The sequence below is a fragment of the Pneumocystis murina genome (genome assembly GCF_000349005.2).
Source record: "Pneumocystis murina B123 chromosome Unknown supercont1.8, whole genome shotgun sequence".
Taxonomy (NCBI): Eukaryota; Fungi; Ascomycota; class Pneumocystomycetes; order Pneumocystales; family Pneumocystaceae; genus Pneumocystis; species Pneumocystis murina.
The window spans coordinates 350,719-369,162 of record NW_017802366.1 but is presented as its reverse complement, the minus strand read 5'-3'; the positions used below and the strand labels follow the sequence as shown (position 1 = coordinate 369,162).

Genomic DNA, 18,444 nt, shown 5'->3' with positions numbered 1-18,444 from the left:
TTGTTTCTTCGAGAGTTGATTTGATATCGTCGAAGCTTTAAACAAAGATTATCAATGGAATATAAAGATCCTGAAGATGAAGAAAACCAAAACGAGGATTGGGAGGAGAAAGAGGGAGAGAATGATGAAGAGGACAGTTCGGATGATGATATAGATTCGAGTGAAGAGGATGAAGAAGAACAAAGAAAGGTTTCTATAGAATAATACTTTTCGTTATATGAATTATTTTAATGGATTTTAAAGGTTCAGGAAGGGTTTATTGTTGATGATGATGAGGAGGAAGAGGAGGAAGGAGATGAAGATGTGATAAAGATACGACATAAGAGAAGAAAACGAACAAATGATAAAGATAGGAATATGGATAATGAAGAACTTGATGAAGAGGATTTAGATCTTGTTATGGAGAATACAGGGATTTTTATGGCACGAGATGAACCCAAATTTAAAAGATTAAAACGTCGAAAAGAAAAATTTAGGTCTAAGGATTTGGCAGATATTTTTTCGGATAAAGATGAAAGTGATGTGGATGAAAGAGCCTATGTCAAATCTGTTGGATTTTCTGATGAATTTGCAGATTTTATTGAAGATGATGATTTTGGTGATGATTTAGATGATGAAAAAGAAAATCGACATGAAAAAGCATTTCATGGAGAAATTTATTCTAAAAGTATTGGAATAGATAGTGATGCACATGCTCAGGTTTTTGAGATCTTTGGGGATGGTGGGGATTATGCTTATGCTCTTGAAAATGAGGATTCTGAGCAATATGAGAAAAAAGATATTTCTTTGTATGATGTTTTTGAGCATAGTGAAATTGTCGAGCGTATGCTTACGGATATGGATGAAATTATCAGAATTACTGATATTCCAGAACGTATGCAAATTTTGAGAGCTCCATATTATCATTTACAGCTTTCCGATGATGATATTTTAAAAGAATATGAATGGATCTCGAGTCGTATGCTTCTTATGCGTACTGATATAGATTCTTCTCTTGAGAAACCTTTTAGAAAAGCTGTGAAAAATGTTATTGATTTTTATATTAATGATTTTTTTGAGCCATCGTTTATATGGCAAAACAGAAAAGATTATTTACTCTTTTCAGAAAAGAGCGATGATGAAAGGAAAACAACTAAGGTTCATACTTTGTTAAGACAAGGTGATTTATGGAAAATTCTTGATCTTGATGTTAAGTTTCGTTCACTTGTTGAAAAACGGAATTTTCTTTTTGAAACTTTTAAGAATTTTAATATCAATGATAAGTTATTTGAGGAATATATTGATAAAATTGAATCTCTTGAAGAAATTACAGATCTTCACGATTATATATATTTTCGATATTCTGAAAATATAAAAGATATGAATATATCTCAAGGATTTACTTTTAAGAGGCCTTCAAATAAATATTCTTTTTATGCTAAAATAAGAAAAGAAGATTTTTATAATCTTGTCAGAGTACGTGTTTGTATTTTTAAGGGACAAATGTTGGTTAATTTTTTCAGGCTTTTGGATTACCTCCTGAACATATTGGAAAAAATTTTTTGGAAAATACTAAAAGATATTTTCCTGAGGACCCTGATAAATGGCCTGAGATTTTAGCGGGAAAATATATTGTAAATTCTAATTATTCTTCTGCTACTGTTGCTTTGGCTGGTATGTGTAGTTTTTGTTATGATTTTTTTTAATTAGAATATTAGTAGCAAGAAGACTTGTAGTTGATGAATTGTTTAATGATCCTCAAGTTAGAAAAGCAATTAGAACAATTTACTTTAGAAAAGGCTATATTGATGTCGAACCAACTGAAAAGGGCATTAGAAAAATAGATAATGATCATCCTTTTTATTTTTTCAAGTACGCTCGTCATATTTCTATGGAAAATATGACTCATAATCCTGATTTTTATCTTCAAATGATTAATGCAGAAGATCAGGATTTGGTTAAGATTAGAATTCATTTGGATGGATATGATAATTTATTTTATGAGATGTTTGAGTTATTAACTTCTGATAATGTTAGTGAAATAGCATCTGCCTGGAATGATCAACGGAAATTAATATTAACTGATTTATTTGATAAGATCATTCCAATTATTGAGAAAACAATTAAGGAGAATTTAAAAAGTGATTGTGAAGATGCCCTTGCTTTTTTTTGTAGAAAAAAATTTTTGGATAAACTTGATCGTACACCATATCCTGTAAAGTCTCTAGATAAAGGGGAAGTTCCGCGTGTATTAACAGTTTCTAATGGCAGAGGTGATGCTACAAAAGATGATACTTCATGTGTATTTGTTAATGAAGATGGAAAAGTATTAGAACATATTAGAATTTCTGATATACATGAAGAGAATTCCAAAAAGGAATTATCTGATTTTATAAAACGCCGAAATCCAGATGTTATTGGTGTATCTGGATTCAGTATTTCTGTCGAGTTTCTTCGTAAAAGTTTAAAAGATCTTGTTGATAATATTAATATAGAACAAAACGATAATAGCAATCATATAAGAGTCGTATATGTTAATGATGATGTTGCTAGACTTTATCAAAATAGCGAAAGAGCTAATAAGGAATTCCCTAATTTATCTTCATTAGGTAAATATTGTGTATCTCTCGCTAGATATATGCAGAGTCCGCTTATGGAATATGCGGCAATGGGAAACGATATTACATCTATATCTTTTCATCCATGGCAACATCTTGTAAGTAGACTATTTTAGAGTTTTGAATAATAATAAAATCAATAGATCCCCCAAGATAAATTACAAAGAGTTTTGGAAACTGCAATTGTAGATATCGTAAATTTAGTAGGTGTCGATATAAATGATGTTGTTAAATCTTCATATAAATTAAATCTTTTGCCATATGTATGTGGTTTAGGTCCTCGTAAAGCTCAGAGTTTGTGTAAACGTATTTCTGCTGTTGGTGGATATATTTCGAATCGTGCTGAATTTATTACAAAATCTATTCTAACAAAAAATATTTTTATAAATTGTGCTAGTTTTTTTAAAATACCGTATGATGATAATTCAATATCAGATTCTAGTGAGATTTTGGATAGTACAAGAGTACATCCAGAAGATTATGAATTGGCTAGAAAAATGGCTGCTGATGCTTTAGAATTAGATGAAGAAGATGTTGAAGAATATGATTCTAGTGGAGGAGTTGTGGCATATCTTATGAATGATGATCCAGATAAACTTAGTGATCTTATATTGGAGGAATATGCTGAGCAGCTCGAAAAGGCTTTTCAACAATTAAAAAGGAATACTCTCGAGACTATCAGAGATGAGCTCCAAAATCCTTATGAAGAACTTCGTAAAGATTACAAAGATATCACTGATCAAGAAATTTTTACTATGTTGACTGGAGAGACTCCAGAATCATTGAAGCCTGGTTCCGTTATTCCTGTTACTGTTAAAAAAATTGGAAGTAAACATGTTACCGTAAGATTAAATTGTGGAATAGATGGAAATATTTCTAGTTCACAAGTAACTGATAATTATAATCTTTTACCTTCGCAAGTTTTGCAATATGGGCACACCGTTCAGGCAGTTGTTTTATCTTTAAATTTTCAGAAATTTACTGTGGAATTATCAACGAAAGCTTCGTCTATTAAAGAGGCATATAAAAATCAAAAAGATAGCTCTTTGAATAGAAAATTTAAATGGGATAGTATTGCTGAAGAAAAAGATAAGTCTAAAATTGCATTAAGAAGGGAAGCAGAACAGCGAATAACTAGGGTTATTAAACATCCTCTTTTTAGACCATTTAATGCTCGACAAGCCGAAGATTATTTGGCTGGTATGCAGCGTGGTGATGTAGTAATTCGTCCATCATCAAGTGGACCTGATCATATTGCTATAACATGGAAAGTTTCGGAAGGGATTTATCAGCATATTGGTATTTTATATTTAATATTTTTTTAAGATTTAGTTTTGACTTTAAATAGATGTTCTTGAATTAGATAAAGAAAATGAGTTTTCTGTAGGTCGTCAGTTACGTGTACGTGGAAAGGAACAGAATTATTTTTATAGTGATTTGGATGAGCTTATAGTTTCACATATTAAGTCAATTGCTCGAAAAGTTGACGAAATGACTACAAATGAAAAATTTCAAAAAGGTACTAGGGCAGAAACGGGTACGTAAAATATTGACTTTTTCGAATTTATTAATTATAATTCTAGAACAATGGCTTAATAGGTATTCAGAGGCCAATCCAAGAAGATCTTGTTATGCATTTTGTTTTAATCCTAAATATCCTGGTTTTTTTGATCTTTGTTTTAAGGCTAATTTGAAATCCAAAGTTGTTAGTTGGGTAAAGTTTATAAAAATTTTAGATCTGAACTTTGGTTAATTTTTTACAGTCAGTAAAAGTTGTTCCTAATGCATTCTCTTTGAAAGGAAATCTTTATGGAGATATGAATACCTTATGCAATGGTTTTAAAATGATGTTTGCAGCTCAAGCAAATAATAGATCAATGACAAATAATCGCAAATGATATATATATTGTTGTTTATAAACATTTATTTATCTAATTTCCATGAATGAATTTTTGTTGTATTTGTATGTTGAGCATATTGATAAGTTGTACTTTTATAATTATATTTTTTTTAATATTTCATGTATAATTTTATTACTTTGAGCGCGTCTCGAAATTATTTAGATAAAAAAGTAAATATTAAGAAAACATGTATTTGTCAGTAAATAATATTTTATTAGACTTTTAAGGAAAAGAATGAATGGCTTTGGGTCTTATAATTGGGCTTCTTTGCAAAAACCGTATAGGGAATCCCAAGCTTTAAATGATATTGATAATGCTATGAATTTTATAGAACAAAATCAAAATGAAATATCAGATTCATTAAGTTCATTTTGTTCATCTCCTTCAAGTCCTAGATCTTGTTTCGATTCTGAGTTTACTCCTCGATCTAAAGTTAAAGCTATGTTAGCAAAATTCGATATGGATAAATCTGAACTATATGATAGTAAAGATGATAGTTCTTTGTCAAATAGTCCTAAGCAATTTATTGATGTTGGAAAATATGCCGATGTTCCTGGAAAGAACCATAATACTTATTTAAATGAGAATTCGTCATTAGATGTTGTTTCTACAAAAGATGGTGCTTATGAACGAGTAAAAAATATGCTTATTAATAAAAATGTTATTAAAAATGATAAAAATTATCATAATATTAGTAGACATTTTTATAAGAAAGAAAAAAGAGAAGATTGTTGTGAGAAATATTTAAATAGGGATGCATCAAATATATTGGATGTACCTTTGTTTTTAGAAACATTTGAGAAACCGATATCTGACTCTAGTGAATATGTGTCATCTAATAATGTAAAATCTAAGGAATGTTTGGAATTAAAAGAAAAAATGTGTTTATCACAGTTAAGTTCAAAAAAATATACACGTTTAGAAATACAAAAAGTAAATCCGTCTTCTGATGATGTATCATTGGATCATTCTTCTAAATTTGAAAAGGATTATTCTTCGGCTAAGACTGAAATTTTAAAAAAAGTATTTAATTTGAAAATATTCTATTTTGTTGATTTTTATTAGGTTCCTACTAAAAAAGTGATAGAAGGGATGCGAAGGGAAACAGAAAGAATGAATAGAGGTATTTTTTATTTTTATTTTAGTTTTATTTCTGTTTTTAACAGCAGCGTAAGATATGGCATTGGTTCCTGAGACAAGGGTTGATAAAAAAACATCTATTTTGAGTTTCTTAAGAAATGTGGGTTATGGTTTTGATGTTTCTCAAGAGTCGCTTCTAGAAAAGAAGATTTCTGATGAAAATTTTGACACTATTTATACTACTGGGTCAAATATTTCATTTATAGATAATAATTTGTCTCATAAAAATAATAATTCCCTTGATATTTCTCCTAAAGATCAAACACAGCTTTTCTCAAATTCTGAAAAACCAGATATTAAGGCGAAATTTTTAGAAGTTGGAAGATCTTGTTTAACTTCTAAACAAATTAACTCTGTTAATTATAAAAATCAAAAAAAAAATATATTTGAAACACCTGTTTCTGAAAATACCTCAGACTCTGAATTAGAAGTTGAATGTTTAGTTTATGATTCTAAAATTCATAAGGATGATCCTAAACTGTTTTCACGTTTTGGAAATACTTCTGTTTCTTATTCCGAACTAGCTAGGCTTGGCTCGCCAAGTCAATATAATCGAATTAAAAATAATTTGTTTGATCGTGAATTATTAATGAAGGCTGCTGAGCAAGTTAAATCTGAGCGTCTTGAGCGTGAAGAGGAATTTAAACAGAAAGGCATTATTTTAACTTTTGAGGAAAGGGCAAAAGAAATTGTTCAAGCAGAAGACTTGGTAGAAAAGGCAAGATTAGAAGCGGAGAAAATCAGAAAAAAAGAGAATAGGATATATAATGATGATAATAGTGATTGTACTGATGTATGGGATGAGGAAATAAGTGATGTTCAGAGTGGTGAAGAAAGTAATGAAACAATTGACTATAATGTTGAAAACGATAATGAGGATGTTTATAGTAATAGTGGTAATGGGATTATTTATACTGATAATGACGATAAAGTTTGTTTAAAATTTATTGTTTATTTTTTTAATACTGTATAGGATAATGATGCTAATTTGGGGGATATTAGAGATGCTACTGTGATGTATGACGCTGATGAATCCTATCATTTAGATTCATTGAATACAAAACCAAAAGGAATTCTATATATTTCAGATGAGATGGAAGACACTATTATTAAAACAAGAGCTTTTCGGAATAATAATTGTAGAGTTATAATGGAGGATGATGAATATGACGTTGATAATGTTAAATGCTTGCAGGATTATGTTGGGGATACTCTTAATCTTTCTCGGATTTCTTCTTTATCTATTAATAATATTAATGGTTATCTTCAATTACAAAATAATGCTGTTGATAAAGAAGTGGAAAATAGTGCTTTGAATGCTCACTTTTTATCTAATAAAACGCCTTCTGAGTCATTTCAAGTATGTGTATTTTATTTTAGAAATATATTTAAAATACATTTGATAGATGAATACGGATGTTGATTTAAAAATACCGGATGATTTAAATAATGCCAATTGCAAATTGTTATGTTCTTTTAACAGTGGTTTTGAAAAAGTCGAGAAGTATTATTTAAGTTTTTTAATTTTATATAATTATTTTTAGGGAATTTCAAAATATTCAATTATCCATGTTTGATCCTTCATCTTCGGATATAGTTTTTTGTAATTCTTCTCTATCTTCTAGATATCCTCATTTGGATAATGCACTTAACTCTAGTGTAAATGCAGAATTATCTTCAGGTGTTTTAATTCAAGGGGATTTAAAAAGAAAAAAGCGCCTTGTTTTACGAAATTCACATGATGAAGATTATAATGATATTGAAAATAATAATAACAATATTCTTTATAATACAACTTCTAAATATAGTCATGGAGTTGATAATAAGCATTTTATATGTAAACCTGAAGACTTTATTGAAGATCAAGCCCAAGAATCTGATGATGAATATGCGGGTTTGGGAGGAGCAAGTGATGATGATGATGATGATCTAGATAATAAGGAAATTGAAGATATTATTGACAATACAATTTCTCCTCAGGATATAGACGTAACTGATATAGCAGCATATTATATGTATTTTTTTTTTTTTGTCAATTCGTTTTAACTTAGTCTAGGAAGAAAGAAATGGAGGATGATTCCAAAATTATTAATAATTTGCTTAATGACATAACAACAGGCAATTTGAGAAAAAGACGTGGTATGTTTTTTGGTTTGAATGATTTAGACGATGAGAAAGAAACGCTTAAAAGACGCAATAAAAGGGCTTATATCATAAAACAAAAACTCTTGGATAATCAAAATCTTTCTTTTATGGGTAATTTTGTGTTTTTATTTCTATTTTTTAATTTTATATAGCTGATAATCCTAAAATGAAGGCATTTTTAACTACGATAGAAGATAATCAGGAAAATTTGCCGCTTTCTATAGATTTCATTGATAACGAGTCTTTTAAAACACAAGAAAATATAGATGATACTACAAGTTTAACTTTTTCTAATACTACTTTGAATATTGATAATAATATTGTCAAAAATACGTTTAAATCTGAAACATTGTATTCTAGTAAACATCTAGAAGAAGTAATTTTTTATATATTTATTTATAATTAAGTTTACATTGTTCTAGGAATCTTTGTTTTCTATTGAGGATGAAAGTGCAGAAATATTTAAAGATGAATTGATTGATAATGATATGGAAAGAAGATTTAGTTGTCTTACAAATGTTGTTGATAGAACATCGAGTAGATATGTGTTAAAAGAGTCTTCTTCATCTTTGACGTTTAATGCTAGAGGAAAATTAATAAAATTGTTTTCTAATGGATCTTTTTTTCAAAAAAAGCGCAATTTATTTAGTAATAATAATTTTCAACTTGAAAATAAAGAAAATCCTTTAGGAGAAATTTTAAATACAAATGTTATTACTTCAAAATTAGCTTCTAGAGCAGTGAATTATAATAAACCAGTTGCAAAGGTTATTAATGTTTTTCTGGATGTTAATGCTTACTAATGTATTATTAGAATATAAAGACTATTAATTCTAAATTATTAAATAAAAAAGTTGTGAATGAAAAACGAAAAAATGTTCTATTAAAGTTATTTCAAGCTAATACAATTACTGTATAAATTGGTACTATGCTAATTGCTTGTGCAAATACTTAGTAAACAAAAGGTATTAAAAGGTTGTTCCTATAATATATATTGTGTATATTTGAAGAAAATGTTTATTAATGTTTTTAAATATGTTAAGATTTTTGTATTTTTTTCAGAAATTAGTTGTATGATTTTGTGTATAAAGCTTTTATTGGCTAGAAACTTAATTATTAATATCATAATCTGAACCTTTAGAATTGTAATTTATTTTAATTTTTTATAATGATTCCAATGGACGCATATTATAATGTTTTGAGGAAAAATGTTTTGAAATCTAGTTATTGGTTCATATAGTAATAACAGTGTTCCTTCATCTATTTTATTTTGTTCTAAGTATTTTTCTGTTAAAAGAAATAGTATTTCGATTATTTTTGTGGATTTTTCATAGCCATAAAAATATATATTATTCATATTTGCATCTTTTTTTGCTTCTGTAATTACAAATGTATATTCTTTTGTTTTGGTATTAGAATAATCATGTAATGTATTTTTTAATTGGTATTCTATTATCCAGTTTAATACTGTTTTTGCAAGACCTTTCTCTAAAAACGGTGTATTCTTTTTTTTTGATGGAGACCAGTCCAATAAAAGGGAATTTTCTGTCTTTGTTGTATTATTAAATGAAGATGAGATAAGTGTCCTTGCGAATGAATATGTTGGTTTGGTACTTAGAGTTGGCTTAAAATTTGAAAAAATATATGATAAAAAATTATAATTTGAACCTTTTTCTATAATTTTGTTTGAGTTGTATACTATAAATGGATTTTTTATTTTTCCTTTATTATAATTGTTATTGGTGTTGGTAGATATAATAGGAAATTCATCATCAGATTGAATATTATCTTCACAGAAAATTCTTTGTCGCTTGATAGCATTATTATTTTTTTTTGTTTCTTTGTTGCATAGTATAGGTTTTTTATTTTTAAATTTTTGAACATGTAGGAATTTATTTAAGTTTTCAGATTTTTCATGAATTAAATGAGTATTGTGAGCAGACAGAAATCTTAAATTTTTAAGATCTTTTGATATGCAATCTGTGTTTGATTCGCTTTTGGTTGGTATTTTAAATGATTTTGAATGTAGTTTGCATATTTTTTTATCTTCATGTTTATATTTAACAATAAATTTAGAAGATACCTAACATAATTAAAGAAAATAAAATAAATTATATATATATTACGGTCTCTTCTGTCATTTAAAATAGAATATTTTAAATACCTTAATATTTAAAAAATATTTTTTTGATTTTTTTTTAATGTTTTAAGTGTAGATTAATTAGATTTTAGTACTATTATAAAATATTAGTATAAAAAAGACTAAAGTATTAGAAGTAGAGCTATATTTTTTGTAAAAGGGAATAGATTTTAAATGTGTAATAATTCTTAATGAGTTTGAAAAATAATGGGTTATAAATTTCCTTCAAAGTTATAAAATTTGATTAAAATAATTAATTACATATGTATTTAAAACATTTCAATAATTATCTTATTTTTAATAGATTGTTTTTAGTAATTGCATGTTATCTGTTTAATTACAAATAAATATTTTATCAAAACATCAATATTAGTATTCGAGGAATAATTTTTGTATATTGACATAGTTATTTTGTAATGTTAAAACGTTTTAAATATATAAAAATTACCAGTTTTATGGCTTTTTTGATATGTTATTGATAATATAATTTGTATATATAGAAAATTTACAAACAATTCTTTATGTAATTGTTCTTTGGTTTATATTATTAATATATATTTATTTTTTTAATTTTTTAGTAGTTACTTCTATAAATGTTCATAATAGATAAAAAGTAAGACTTTTTATAGTGTTTTAATGGTTAGTTCCTATTTTTATATGTATTTTAATTTTAGTAATTAAAAATTATATTGAGAAATAAATATAATATTTTAAATATTTTTTAGAAATTATATTTTTATTATGTTTTATTACTTTGAAATTTTTAGATAATGATTGATTTTTACATAGTTTGAAATAATTAGAAAATGTTTTATAAAAGATACATTATATTTGTTTTTAAATTTATTTTTTTAATTCATTTTGTATAACATATACTTTTAAAAAAGGTTTTATTATGTCTTAAAATATAAAATATAAATATAATGGAAATGTATTGATGTTTTAAAAATCATAATATTTATTTAGATTTTTTTTAATTTGTTACACTTTATAATTTATTGTAAATTTAAATATTTTATAATTTTAAATACATTATTTTCCTCTGAAAAAAATATGAAAAATATTCTTTAATAGGCGGAATTTTGGAATAATGTTATAAAATGTTCTTATATTTTATTTTTTAAAAAAAAAGAAAATATAATCTTTTTATAAATTTTGTATTTTTCTAAAATACTTATTCAATAGTTTTAGTTTGAAATCAATAAATTATTTATAATGAATATATAATTTTTTTTGATTAAATTGTTTGTTTCCTGTTTGATTTTTTGAATATTTTTGTTTTTAATATTATTTTTAAAAGTGTTTATTGAAAAATGTAAGATTATTTAATATAAAAAAATTAAATTGCATTATAAAAAAATATGGGTTTATTTTCAAACTCTGAAAGTTGCCCAGTAACTGAAAAAGAATCTGATTCTATTAAGAAATCTGATTCAATTGTAACAGATGTTATTAATGGAAAGATAGATACTATTGATTCAAATGCTCGGTATTTTGGATATGTTGGAAGATTTAAAAATCTTCTTATAGCAACTTCACGATATCTTGCCTATATATCTGATGCTGGTGAAGCTTTTCGTCCTATTGCTCATCCTCATTTTGTTCGAGCTGCATATGGAATCTCTTGGCTATATATTATTGGGGATGTTACTTATGAAGGTTATAAGGTAAAATATATTAATAACGAAAACAGTGGACCTGTTGGAAGAGCAATGATAAAACGAAGTGTATTTCAAGGGATTGCTAGTATGGGATTACCAGCGTTTACTATTCATTCTGTTGTTAAATATTCAGGAAGATATGTATTTCAAAATGCTAAAAATAGAAGAATTCGTATGTGGGGCCCTGTAGCAACTGGATTAAGTATTATGCCTGGTAGATTTTTTTTGTTATTTTTCTATTAACTAAGTTATATAAGCTTTGCCTTTTTTGTTTGATCATCCTGTTGAAGTTGTTGTAGATTCTTTTTTTGGGAAATTTTATCCGGAATCCAAATTTCCAGAAAAAAAGTAATATTTTTTGTTTGAATATAATATTAATACATATTTATATATGTATTGAAATACTGTTTTTATATATGATTTATTGATTTAATTTTATACTTTAGTTATCTAATTTTACGAAATGCATCATTGATCTAGACATAATAAAATGTTTAATTATTGGTTATTATATTTTTATAAAAATAAATTAATATATTAGAATATAGTTTTTTTGTTTTAAATATCTAATGTTATTGAATGTGATTTATTGATGGCAAATTAAAAAAGTACAACCTGATTAAATATATTTTAAGTATTCTTAGTGAATATTTGAAAATTTATTATTATAGATGAATTTGTTAATCTGATTTTTTAAAGATTGTATTCGAAATCAAAATAATTCTGTGGGAAATGATGTATTCTGGTATATCCGTCTTCACTTCCACTAGCATATGCAATACCTTTAGGATGAACAGCAATTGTATTTAGCGGACCAAAATGGCCTTTAATTCTTCCTATTTCTTCTTCAAATATTTTATGAAAAAATTTAGCCTCAAATTTCCCTTGACGTTGGGAAGTTGTTGTTACGTCACGGGCTTCTTGGCCACCACCAAGTATTACCTATATTGTATTAGGTGAGATAAAAAAAAAAAAGAAATACAAAGTTTTTAATAGGGGTAATAGCAGCTGTATTTAAAGGAGTATCTGTTATATATGTTTTAAGCACTTTAAGTGATTCAACATCGCAAATCTTTATTAATTAGAAAAACTATATGTTTAATAGTCAAATACTTTTGCTGTTTTATCTTTTGAAGATGTAATAAAATATGTCCTATCAGGAGAAAATTGAAGATCTGTTACTGGTTGTCCTTTTTCATGTATTTGTTCTGTCCTTATATGCTTTCCTGCCTATATACTTTTATTAATGTATTTAATAGTGCAGCATTTATTGAAATTACTTTTGCATCGTAACAAGATACAGATCCATTTTCATGCCCTGTAATTATGTAATTGCTTAGATAAGACCATCCTGCGACAGTGGCTTTGGAATCTTGTGTAAGTATTGTATATATAGGTGCATTAGCTTCTGTAGGAATTTAAAATTTTGTAAAAAATATTCTAGTGTTTTACGTTCTGCATCTACATCATTTATAATGGAAAACACGACTAATGATCCTATGTGACCCATCCTTTGTTCTGTAACGCCTAAAAGTAAAGAGTTGTCTTCGTTAAACTCAACTCTTTTTACTGCTGTCGGAAATTTCCAAACTTTAAGGGATTTTCCCGTTTTTACGTCCCATAGCATGATTGTATTATCTGCAGATCCGCTTGCCATAAGTGTTGATGTAGCTATTACTTTATTTAATTTGATGTATTTAAAAAAAAATCTGTTTACAATTTACATCGACTGACCAAATAGCACCTTGATGCCCATGATATGTACCAAGACGCTCTCCATTATGTGAAAACCATACATTAATAATATGGTCCTAGAATTTGAATTAATTTAATAGTAAACTAATTAAAAAAAAATACTTTAGATACGGAAAAAAGAAGATCACCATCATCATTAAATTTTACTTGAGTTAGTGGACGTTCATGTCCTTGAAGTAAAATCGGCCTCATTTTAGTATTTTCTATTGTAAATAGTGATTTTTAATAAAAAATTAAACTTTGAATATGATAAATAGATAATTATATAAAGAAAAAAATATTTTTATAATAATGTGTTGTATTTTTTCTTTTGATATATTTTAATATAATAATTAAAATATCAAGAACAAAAATATGAAATTTGTTAATTTGATATTATTTATAAGAATTTTGAGGTTACTTGGTTTTTATTTTTTATAATTTATTTTTTATGTATAATAGGATAAAGTAACTTTTAAGATAATGTTTTTTAATGATAATGTTTATTTAAATTTTTTGAAATGATTATTAATATTTATATTCTATTTTTAATATTTTTTTGATAGTCTAGATATATATTTGTTTTGCATGTATAAAATTTGCTAAATATTGTTATTGTGAAGTTTATGTTATTAGATGTAATCATTTGGTTGATAAAATATGTTGAAAAGTAAATTATGTTTTAAGGGATTGTTATGTTAAATAGTAAATTCTGCAAACTAAATACTGAATATTACATAAAATCTTCTTTTTGTTCTATAAGAGTTTTTTATTCATTTATTATGTTTTTTTAGTGTTTATGGATCTCAGATTTTATTTTTTGTTTTTAGATTTTATAAAAATTTTGTAACTATTTTATATAATACTTTGTTTTCATCATAATATGGAATTATTTTGTAATTTTGCTGGTACGAAGTATAATATTATGATGAAATAGATTGAGAATAAACAATTTAAGATAATGAAGTTGTTAATAATATTTTATTAAAGATAACTTGAATGTAATTAATTTATTGGATACTATTATTAAAAGAACTTAAATATTTTAAAGTAATGTAATTTATATCAGTTTCTAATAAAAGATAGTAAAAATAATAAGCAATTATTATGACGTTATAAACTAAATGTTGTATTTTTGTGTTAGTTTATTTTAGATTTTCTAGTTTTGGTAGTAAGCAAATTTGTCATAATATATTCAAAGTTTTGGAAAATTATAGTTATTATTAACATTTAACATATATATGATGTTTTTCAAAGCTTCTTTTTAGATGATATTTATTTGTTTTTGAACTTTTTTGATATTTCATCAAATATATGTTTTAAAGTATATTTTGAACGAATTATAATACTATATGAGTTTTTTATAGTTTTTTGATTCTTTTTGTTAATAATTATTAATTATAGAGCTTTGCTGTTTTATCCATGTTTTATTTGTATAATTTGATATTAATAAAAAAAAGGAAAACTAGTCAGATTTATAGAGTTGATCTTTAATATTCTTTGAAATACATATGTATATGTAATTAAAAAATATAGATATTTTATTATAATGTTACTATATCCTAATATTTAATAATATTATTATAAATATAAATGTATATTATTTTTAACTTAAATAATTTTTTATTTTTATAAATACCAAAAACATTAAAACCAATGATATTTTGAACAAAAAATTATAAGTTATGATTATTTGAAATAGCATTTAAATTTTTATAGAATTATGTATATTTTTATACTTTATCTGACTAATATTTTTAAATTTATAATAAATATATAATCTTTAAAAGAAATGGTAAAAATTATTTTACATAGAATATAAATTCATCTTTTTATGTAATAGTAATTAGTAAAATTTTAATATTTTTATTCTTATATAGATTATTAGATAATACTTTTTACATATTATATTTAAATTGTTACGTTTAAGTTTTAAATATTTTAATTTTTGAATTTTTATGTTTTAATGTTTATTTAAATCTATTACAAATATTGATTTAATCGTATATTGAATTAAGAAAATAAAGACAAAATAAAAAAAGTAATATATTGATTGACATAATCGATTTTATAAAATTAATTTACATATTGATGATAATTTTTAGTACTTAATATATAAAAATTTACATTTAGAATTTCTTATGAATATTATTTTAAGGATTTAAAGATTTTTTTCTTGTTTTAGAATTTTTTCTATTTTATGAAGTTTGTTATTATGTTGGTTATTTTTATAATCTTCTAAATTTTTATAAATTTCTTCTTTTTTTCTTATCAAAAAATGAACTTGAATACCGTTTTGGAATCTGAAAATTATATGTTATTTCGGGTTTTATGCATTTTTCTGAAATTTCTCCCTGTGTCCATAACGAATTGTAATGATTCAATATTTTATAATCAATATTTGTTAAATGTGTCATATTTTGAAATGTCTTTTCTAGCTGAGCTATTTTTAAAAAAATCATTAATAAAAGAACTATAGTAATGTTATTAGGTTTTATAACAAATAAAAAGATATTTAAAATAGTATTAAATGCAGACTTTAATTTATTGAATAACTTTAGTTTTATGTCTGAATTGTTTTTGTCACACATTATTTGATTTTTTTTATTGTCTATACTGTGTCTTATTTTGTACAACTTTTGAAGTTTTCTAGTTGGTTTTTCTTCAAGATATTTTTCATTAATAGGCCTTTTTAAGGCATTTGTTATGGTATCAATAAGATCTTTGATATACGATATTTGACCCTCGTTTGCACCTTTTTCGATCGGACCTTTGAAAATAAATATTAGTCATATAATTAAATTAAAATCTATGTTTACTTTTGAGCCAGCTACTTTTAGTCCAATCTGTAGTACAAGTAGCAATTATTCTTGTATAATTATTTTTATCCCACATCATACAATATTTTGTTTTAACAACAAACGAGTTTCCTGATGGAACATCAGGAGTTTTAGTTATAGAAGACACTGTCACATAATTATTATCTTCATGCTCTATCATTTCTACAATTTTACAATGAGTCTGTTTCGGACCAACTGGCGCATATAAGGGTTTTAAATAACTAATATGACGTATTTTCTTCCCTGAATCATCCTTTTTCCATTTACCTAATTTTATTTCACTAACTTTCTGTACATTTTCTAAAAAATTATGCATAAATGCAAGCTCTTCTCCAAAACATAGATTAACAACTTCTGGTAAAGGCCCTTTAATTATTTCATCGCATATTTGTTTTTCATAGTGTTCATTACGTAACAAACAACTACATTCTGTTGGCTGACGTTCAGTATATTCTAATGATTTAATATCTAAATTAATATCATTAATTGTTAAATAATTTTTTTTTGAAAAGTTTTGGCATAAAGTCTCATCATCTATTTTTTTAATTGAATCTTCATTAGTATTATTTCCTTCATTATTTTGTATATTGTTGGTTTCGAAATCTTCATCGTTTAGGTTCCTTGTTTTTGTTAAATCCTCACAGTTTTCATTATTTTTGTCGTCTATATTTATTTCTGTTATTGATGTACGAGTAGAAGGATTTGTCAAACGCCATATACTAGTAAGAAGATCATATGTTGTATCTCTTGAAATAAAAGATGAAAATATATATTTTGCATGAAGTGTTGTTATTTGAATTGCATTAGGAAAAACAATTGCTGTGCTTTTTTTGTCAATGGAAACAATTTCTGAGAAGGAAATAATTAACTAAAATTATTAGATGCATTCAAATTTTTATATAAAAATTACATTTGTTATCCATCCGAAAATGTTTGAATTAAAGCATATATAAGCTTCTGATATGTACATTCGTCCATGAAGAAGAATATCTTTTTGTAATGCAGATGCATAATCTAAAATGTTTTAAAGTTTAAAAAAAAAATTAAAAAAAATACCATCGATAAGATAACTATCTTCTGGAATACTTTTAAATAATGTATGAAATTCCTTATTTCTTTTACTATTTGCTATGGCGATACCAGTGATTTGTTGAATTAATAAATGAATAGTATTTTGTCGATTAAGACAAGATGCTGATGAATATCCTGATTTTTTGATAATACTATTAATTTTTTTATGAGTTAAAATTTGAGATGATGCTGAAGTATGATTTTTTTTCTGATTGAAATTATAATTGATAAATTTATTATTTAGATTCTCTTCCAGTTTTTTGTTGGACAATTCCTTATCAGGGCATTCTTTGTCTGCAAAAACATGTGATTTATCTATATCTTCCGAAATCTTTACATCGTTTAAAGAAAGTTTTCCTGAACCTATAGATGGAATAATATTAATAGCCAATTCTTTATTTTTTTTCTCTAAAAAATCTTGAGTAACAAATTCATTAGTTATTGATCCAAGGTTATTTCTAGTTGAATTTCTTGAACCATTCAATTTTTCAGATATATTTTTATCCTTTGAAGATTTATGTGTGGTTAAAGAAGTAAGAGAATTAGCGGCATTTTGTGCAGCAGATATAACAGTATTAAAAAAACCAGTATTTGATTTTTCAGAAATAGATGATATAGAGTTAGATTCTTTTGTAAGTATATTATAAGTTGAATTTTTATCATTTCCATACACATTATTTATCGATTGAGTAGAAGAAGTCTTTAAATCTAAAAATGTCTCAAAATCAGAGGTTTTATCACTACATTCTGTAATTTTCAAATTTGATATGTATGAGTTAATGGAGGATTGACTTTTTTGAAAAGATGTTCTATCCTTTGAAAATAAATCATTTGTTGATGCGTCATCGGTTTTTGATATATATTTTTTTAGAATTGATGATTGAAAAGAACTTTGAGAACTATGAGTAAGTTGTTTATCTTTCATTTCTGGATTTTTTAATATACTTTAAGAGTTAGAAAATTATATCAAATGAAGAAAAAAGAGGTTAAATCCACTGAATTTTAAATATATATATACCTTGAAGTTGTATTGTTTTCATGATTATTTTGAATAGTAAAATTATTGATTAAAATACTTTCGCTTGATTTTGACCTTGTATTTGTTTTTTCTGTTTTAGAATTTTTTTCTTTTTTGAGTTTTCTTTTAAAAAATAAAGTTTTTTCAAGTGTACAATTTGTTTGTGAAATGCTGGTATTTATGTTCATTTTTATCTA

The 18,444-nt window shown here is 25.2% G+C and overlaps 6 protein-coding genes across 6 annotated transcripts; 3 read left to right on the top strand and 3 right to left on the bottom strand.

Moving 5' to 3' along the window:
* Positions 1–54: 54 nt before the first annotated feature.
* Positions 55–4,570, top strand: PNEG_01805 (hypothetical protein; the record flags this gene model as incomplete). The annotated part of the gene is made up of 8 exons (XM_007875583.1): positions 55–189; positions 244–1,455; positions 1,503–1,653; positions 1,698–2,695; positions 2,741–3,896; positions 3,946–4,134; positions 4,181–4,311; positions 4,361–4,570. The coding sequence occupies 8 exons, from the start codon at positions 55–57 to the stop codon at positions 4,493–4,495; spliced, it is 4,107 nt and encodes a 1,368-aa protein (XP_007873774.1). The 3' UTR covers positions 4,496–4,570.
* Positions 4,571–4,732: 162 nt separating this feature from the next.
* PNEG_01804 (hypothetical protein) lies at positions 4,733–8,702 on the top strand (the record flags this gene model as incomplete). Its single annotated transcript, XM_007875582.1, has 10 exons — positions 4,733–5,521; positions 5,564–5,621; positions 5,674–6,569; positions 6,612–6,998; positions 7,045–7,142; positions 7,183–7,653; positions 7,695–7,894; positions 7,936–8,159; positions 8,206–8,550; positions 8,598–8,702. 10 exons carry the CDS (start codon positions 4,733–4,735, stop codon positions 8,700–8,702), a joined length of 3,573 nt encoding a protein of 1,190 aa, XP_007873773.1.
* Positions 8,703–8,780: 78 nt separating this feature from the next.
* PNEG_01803 (hypothetical protein) lies at positions 8,781–9,970 on the bottom strand. The gene is made up of 2 exons (XM_007875581.1): positions 9,910–9,970; positions 8,781–9,866 (listed from the first exon to the last, which is right to left on the bottom strand). Exons 1-2 carry the CDS (start codon positions 9,922–9,924, stop codon positions 8,934–8,936), a joined length of 948 nt encoding a protein of 315 aa, XP_007873772.1. The 5' UTR covers positions 9,925–9,970; the 3' UTR covers positions 8,781–8,933.
* Positions 9,971–11,258: 1,288 nt separating this feature from the next.
* On the top strand, positions 11,259–11,936 carry PNEG_01802 (hypothetical protein; the record flags this gene model as incomplete). Its single annotated transcript, XM_007875579.1, has 2 exons — positions 11,259–11,798; positions 11,842–11,936. The coding sequence occupies exons 1-2, from the start codon at positions 11,285–11,287 to the stop codon at positions 11,934–11,936; spliced, it is 609 nt and encodes a 202-aa protein (XP_007873770.1). The 5' UTR covers positions 11,259–11,284.
* Positions 11,937–12,277: 341 nt separating this feature from the next.
* Positions 12,278–13,531, bottom strand: PNEG_01801 (hypothetical protein; the record flags this gene model as incomplete). Its single annotated transcript, XM_007875578.1, has 7 exons — positions 12,278–12,526; positions 12,567–12,656; positions 12,698–12,814; positions 12,865–12,992; positions 13,037–13,255; positions 13,302–13,395; positions 13,442–13,531. The coding sequence occupies 7 exons, from the start codon at positions 13,529–13,531 to the stop codon at positions 12,278–12,280; spliced, it is 987 nt and encodes a 328-aa protein (XP_007873769.1).
* A 1,964-nt stretch (positions 13,532–15,495) lies between these two features.
* PNEG_01800 (hypothetical protein) lies at positions 15,496–18,435 on the bottom strand (the record flags this gene model as incomplete). The annotated part of the gene is made up of 5 exons (XM_007875577.1): positions 15,496–16,088; positions 16,138–17,026; positions 17,069–17,172; positions 17,215–18,173; positions 18,248–18,435. 5 exons carry the CDS (start codon positions 18,433–18,435, stop codon positions 15,565–15,567), a joined length of 2,664 nt encoding a protein of 887 aa, XP_007873768.1. The 3' UTR covers positions 15,496–15,564.
* Positions 18,436–18,444: the final 9 nt, after the last annotated feature.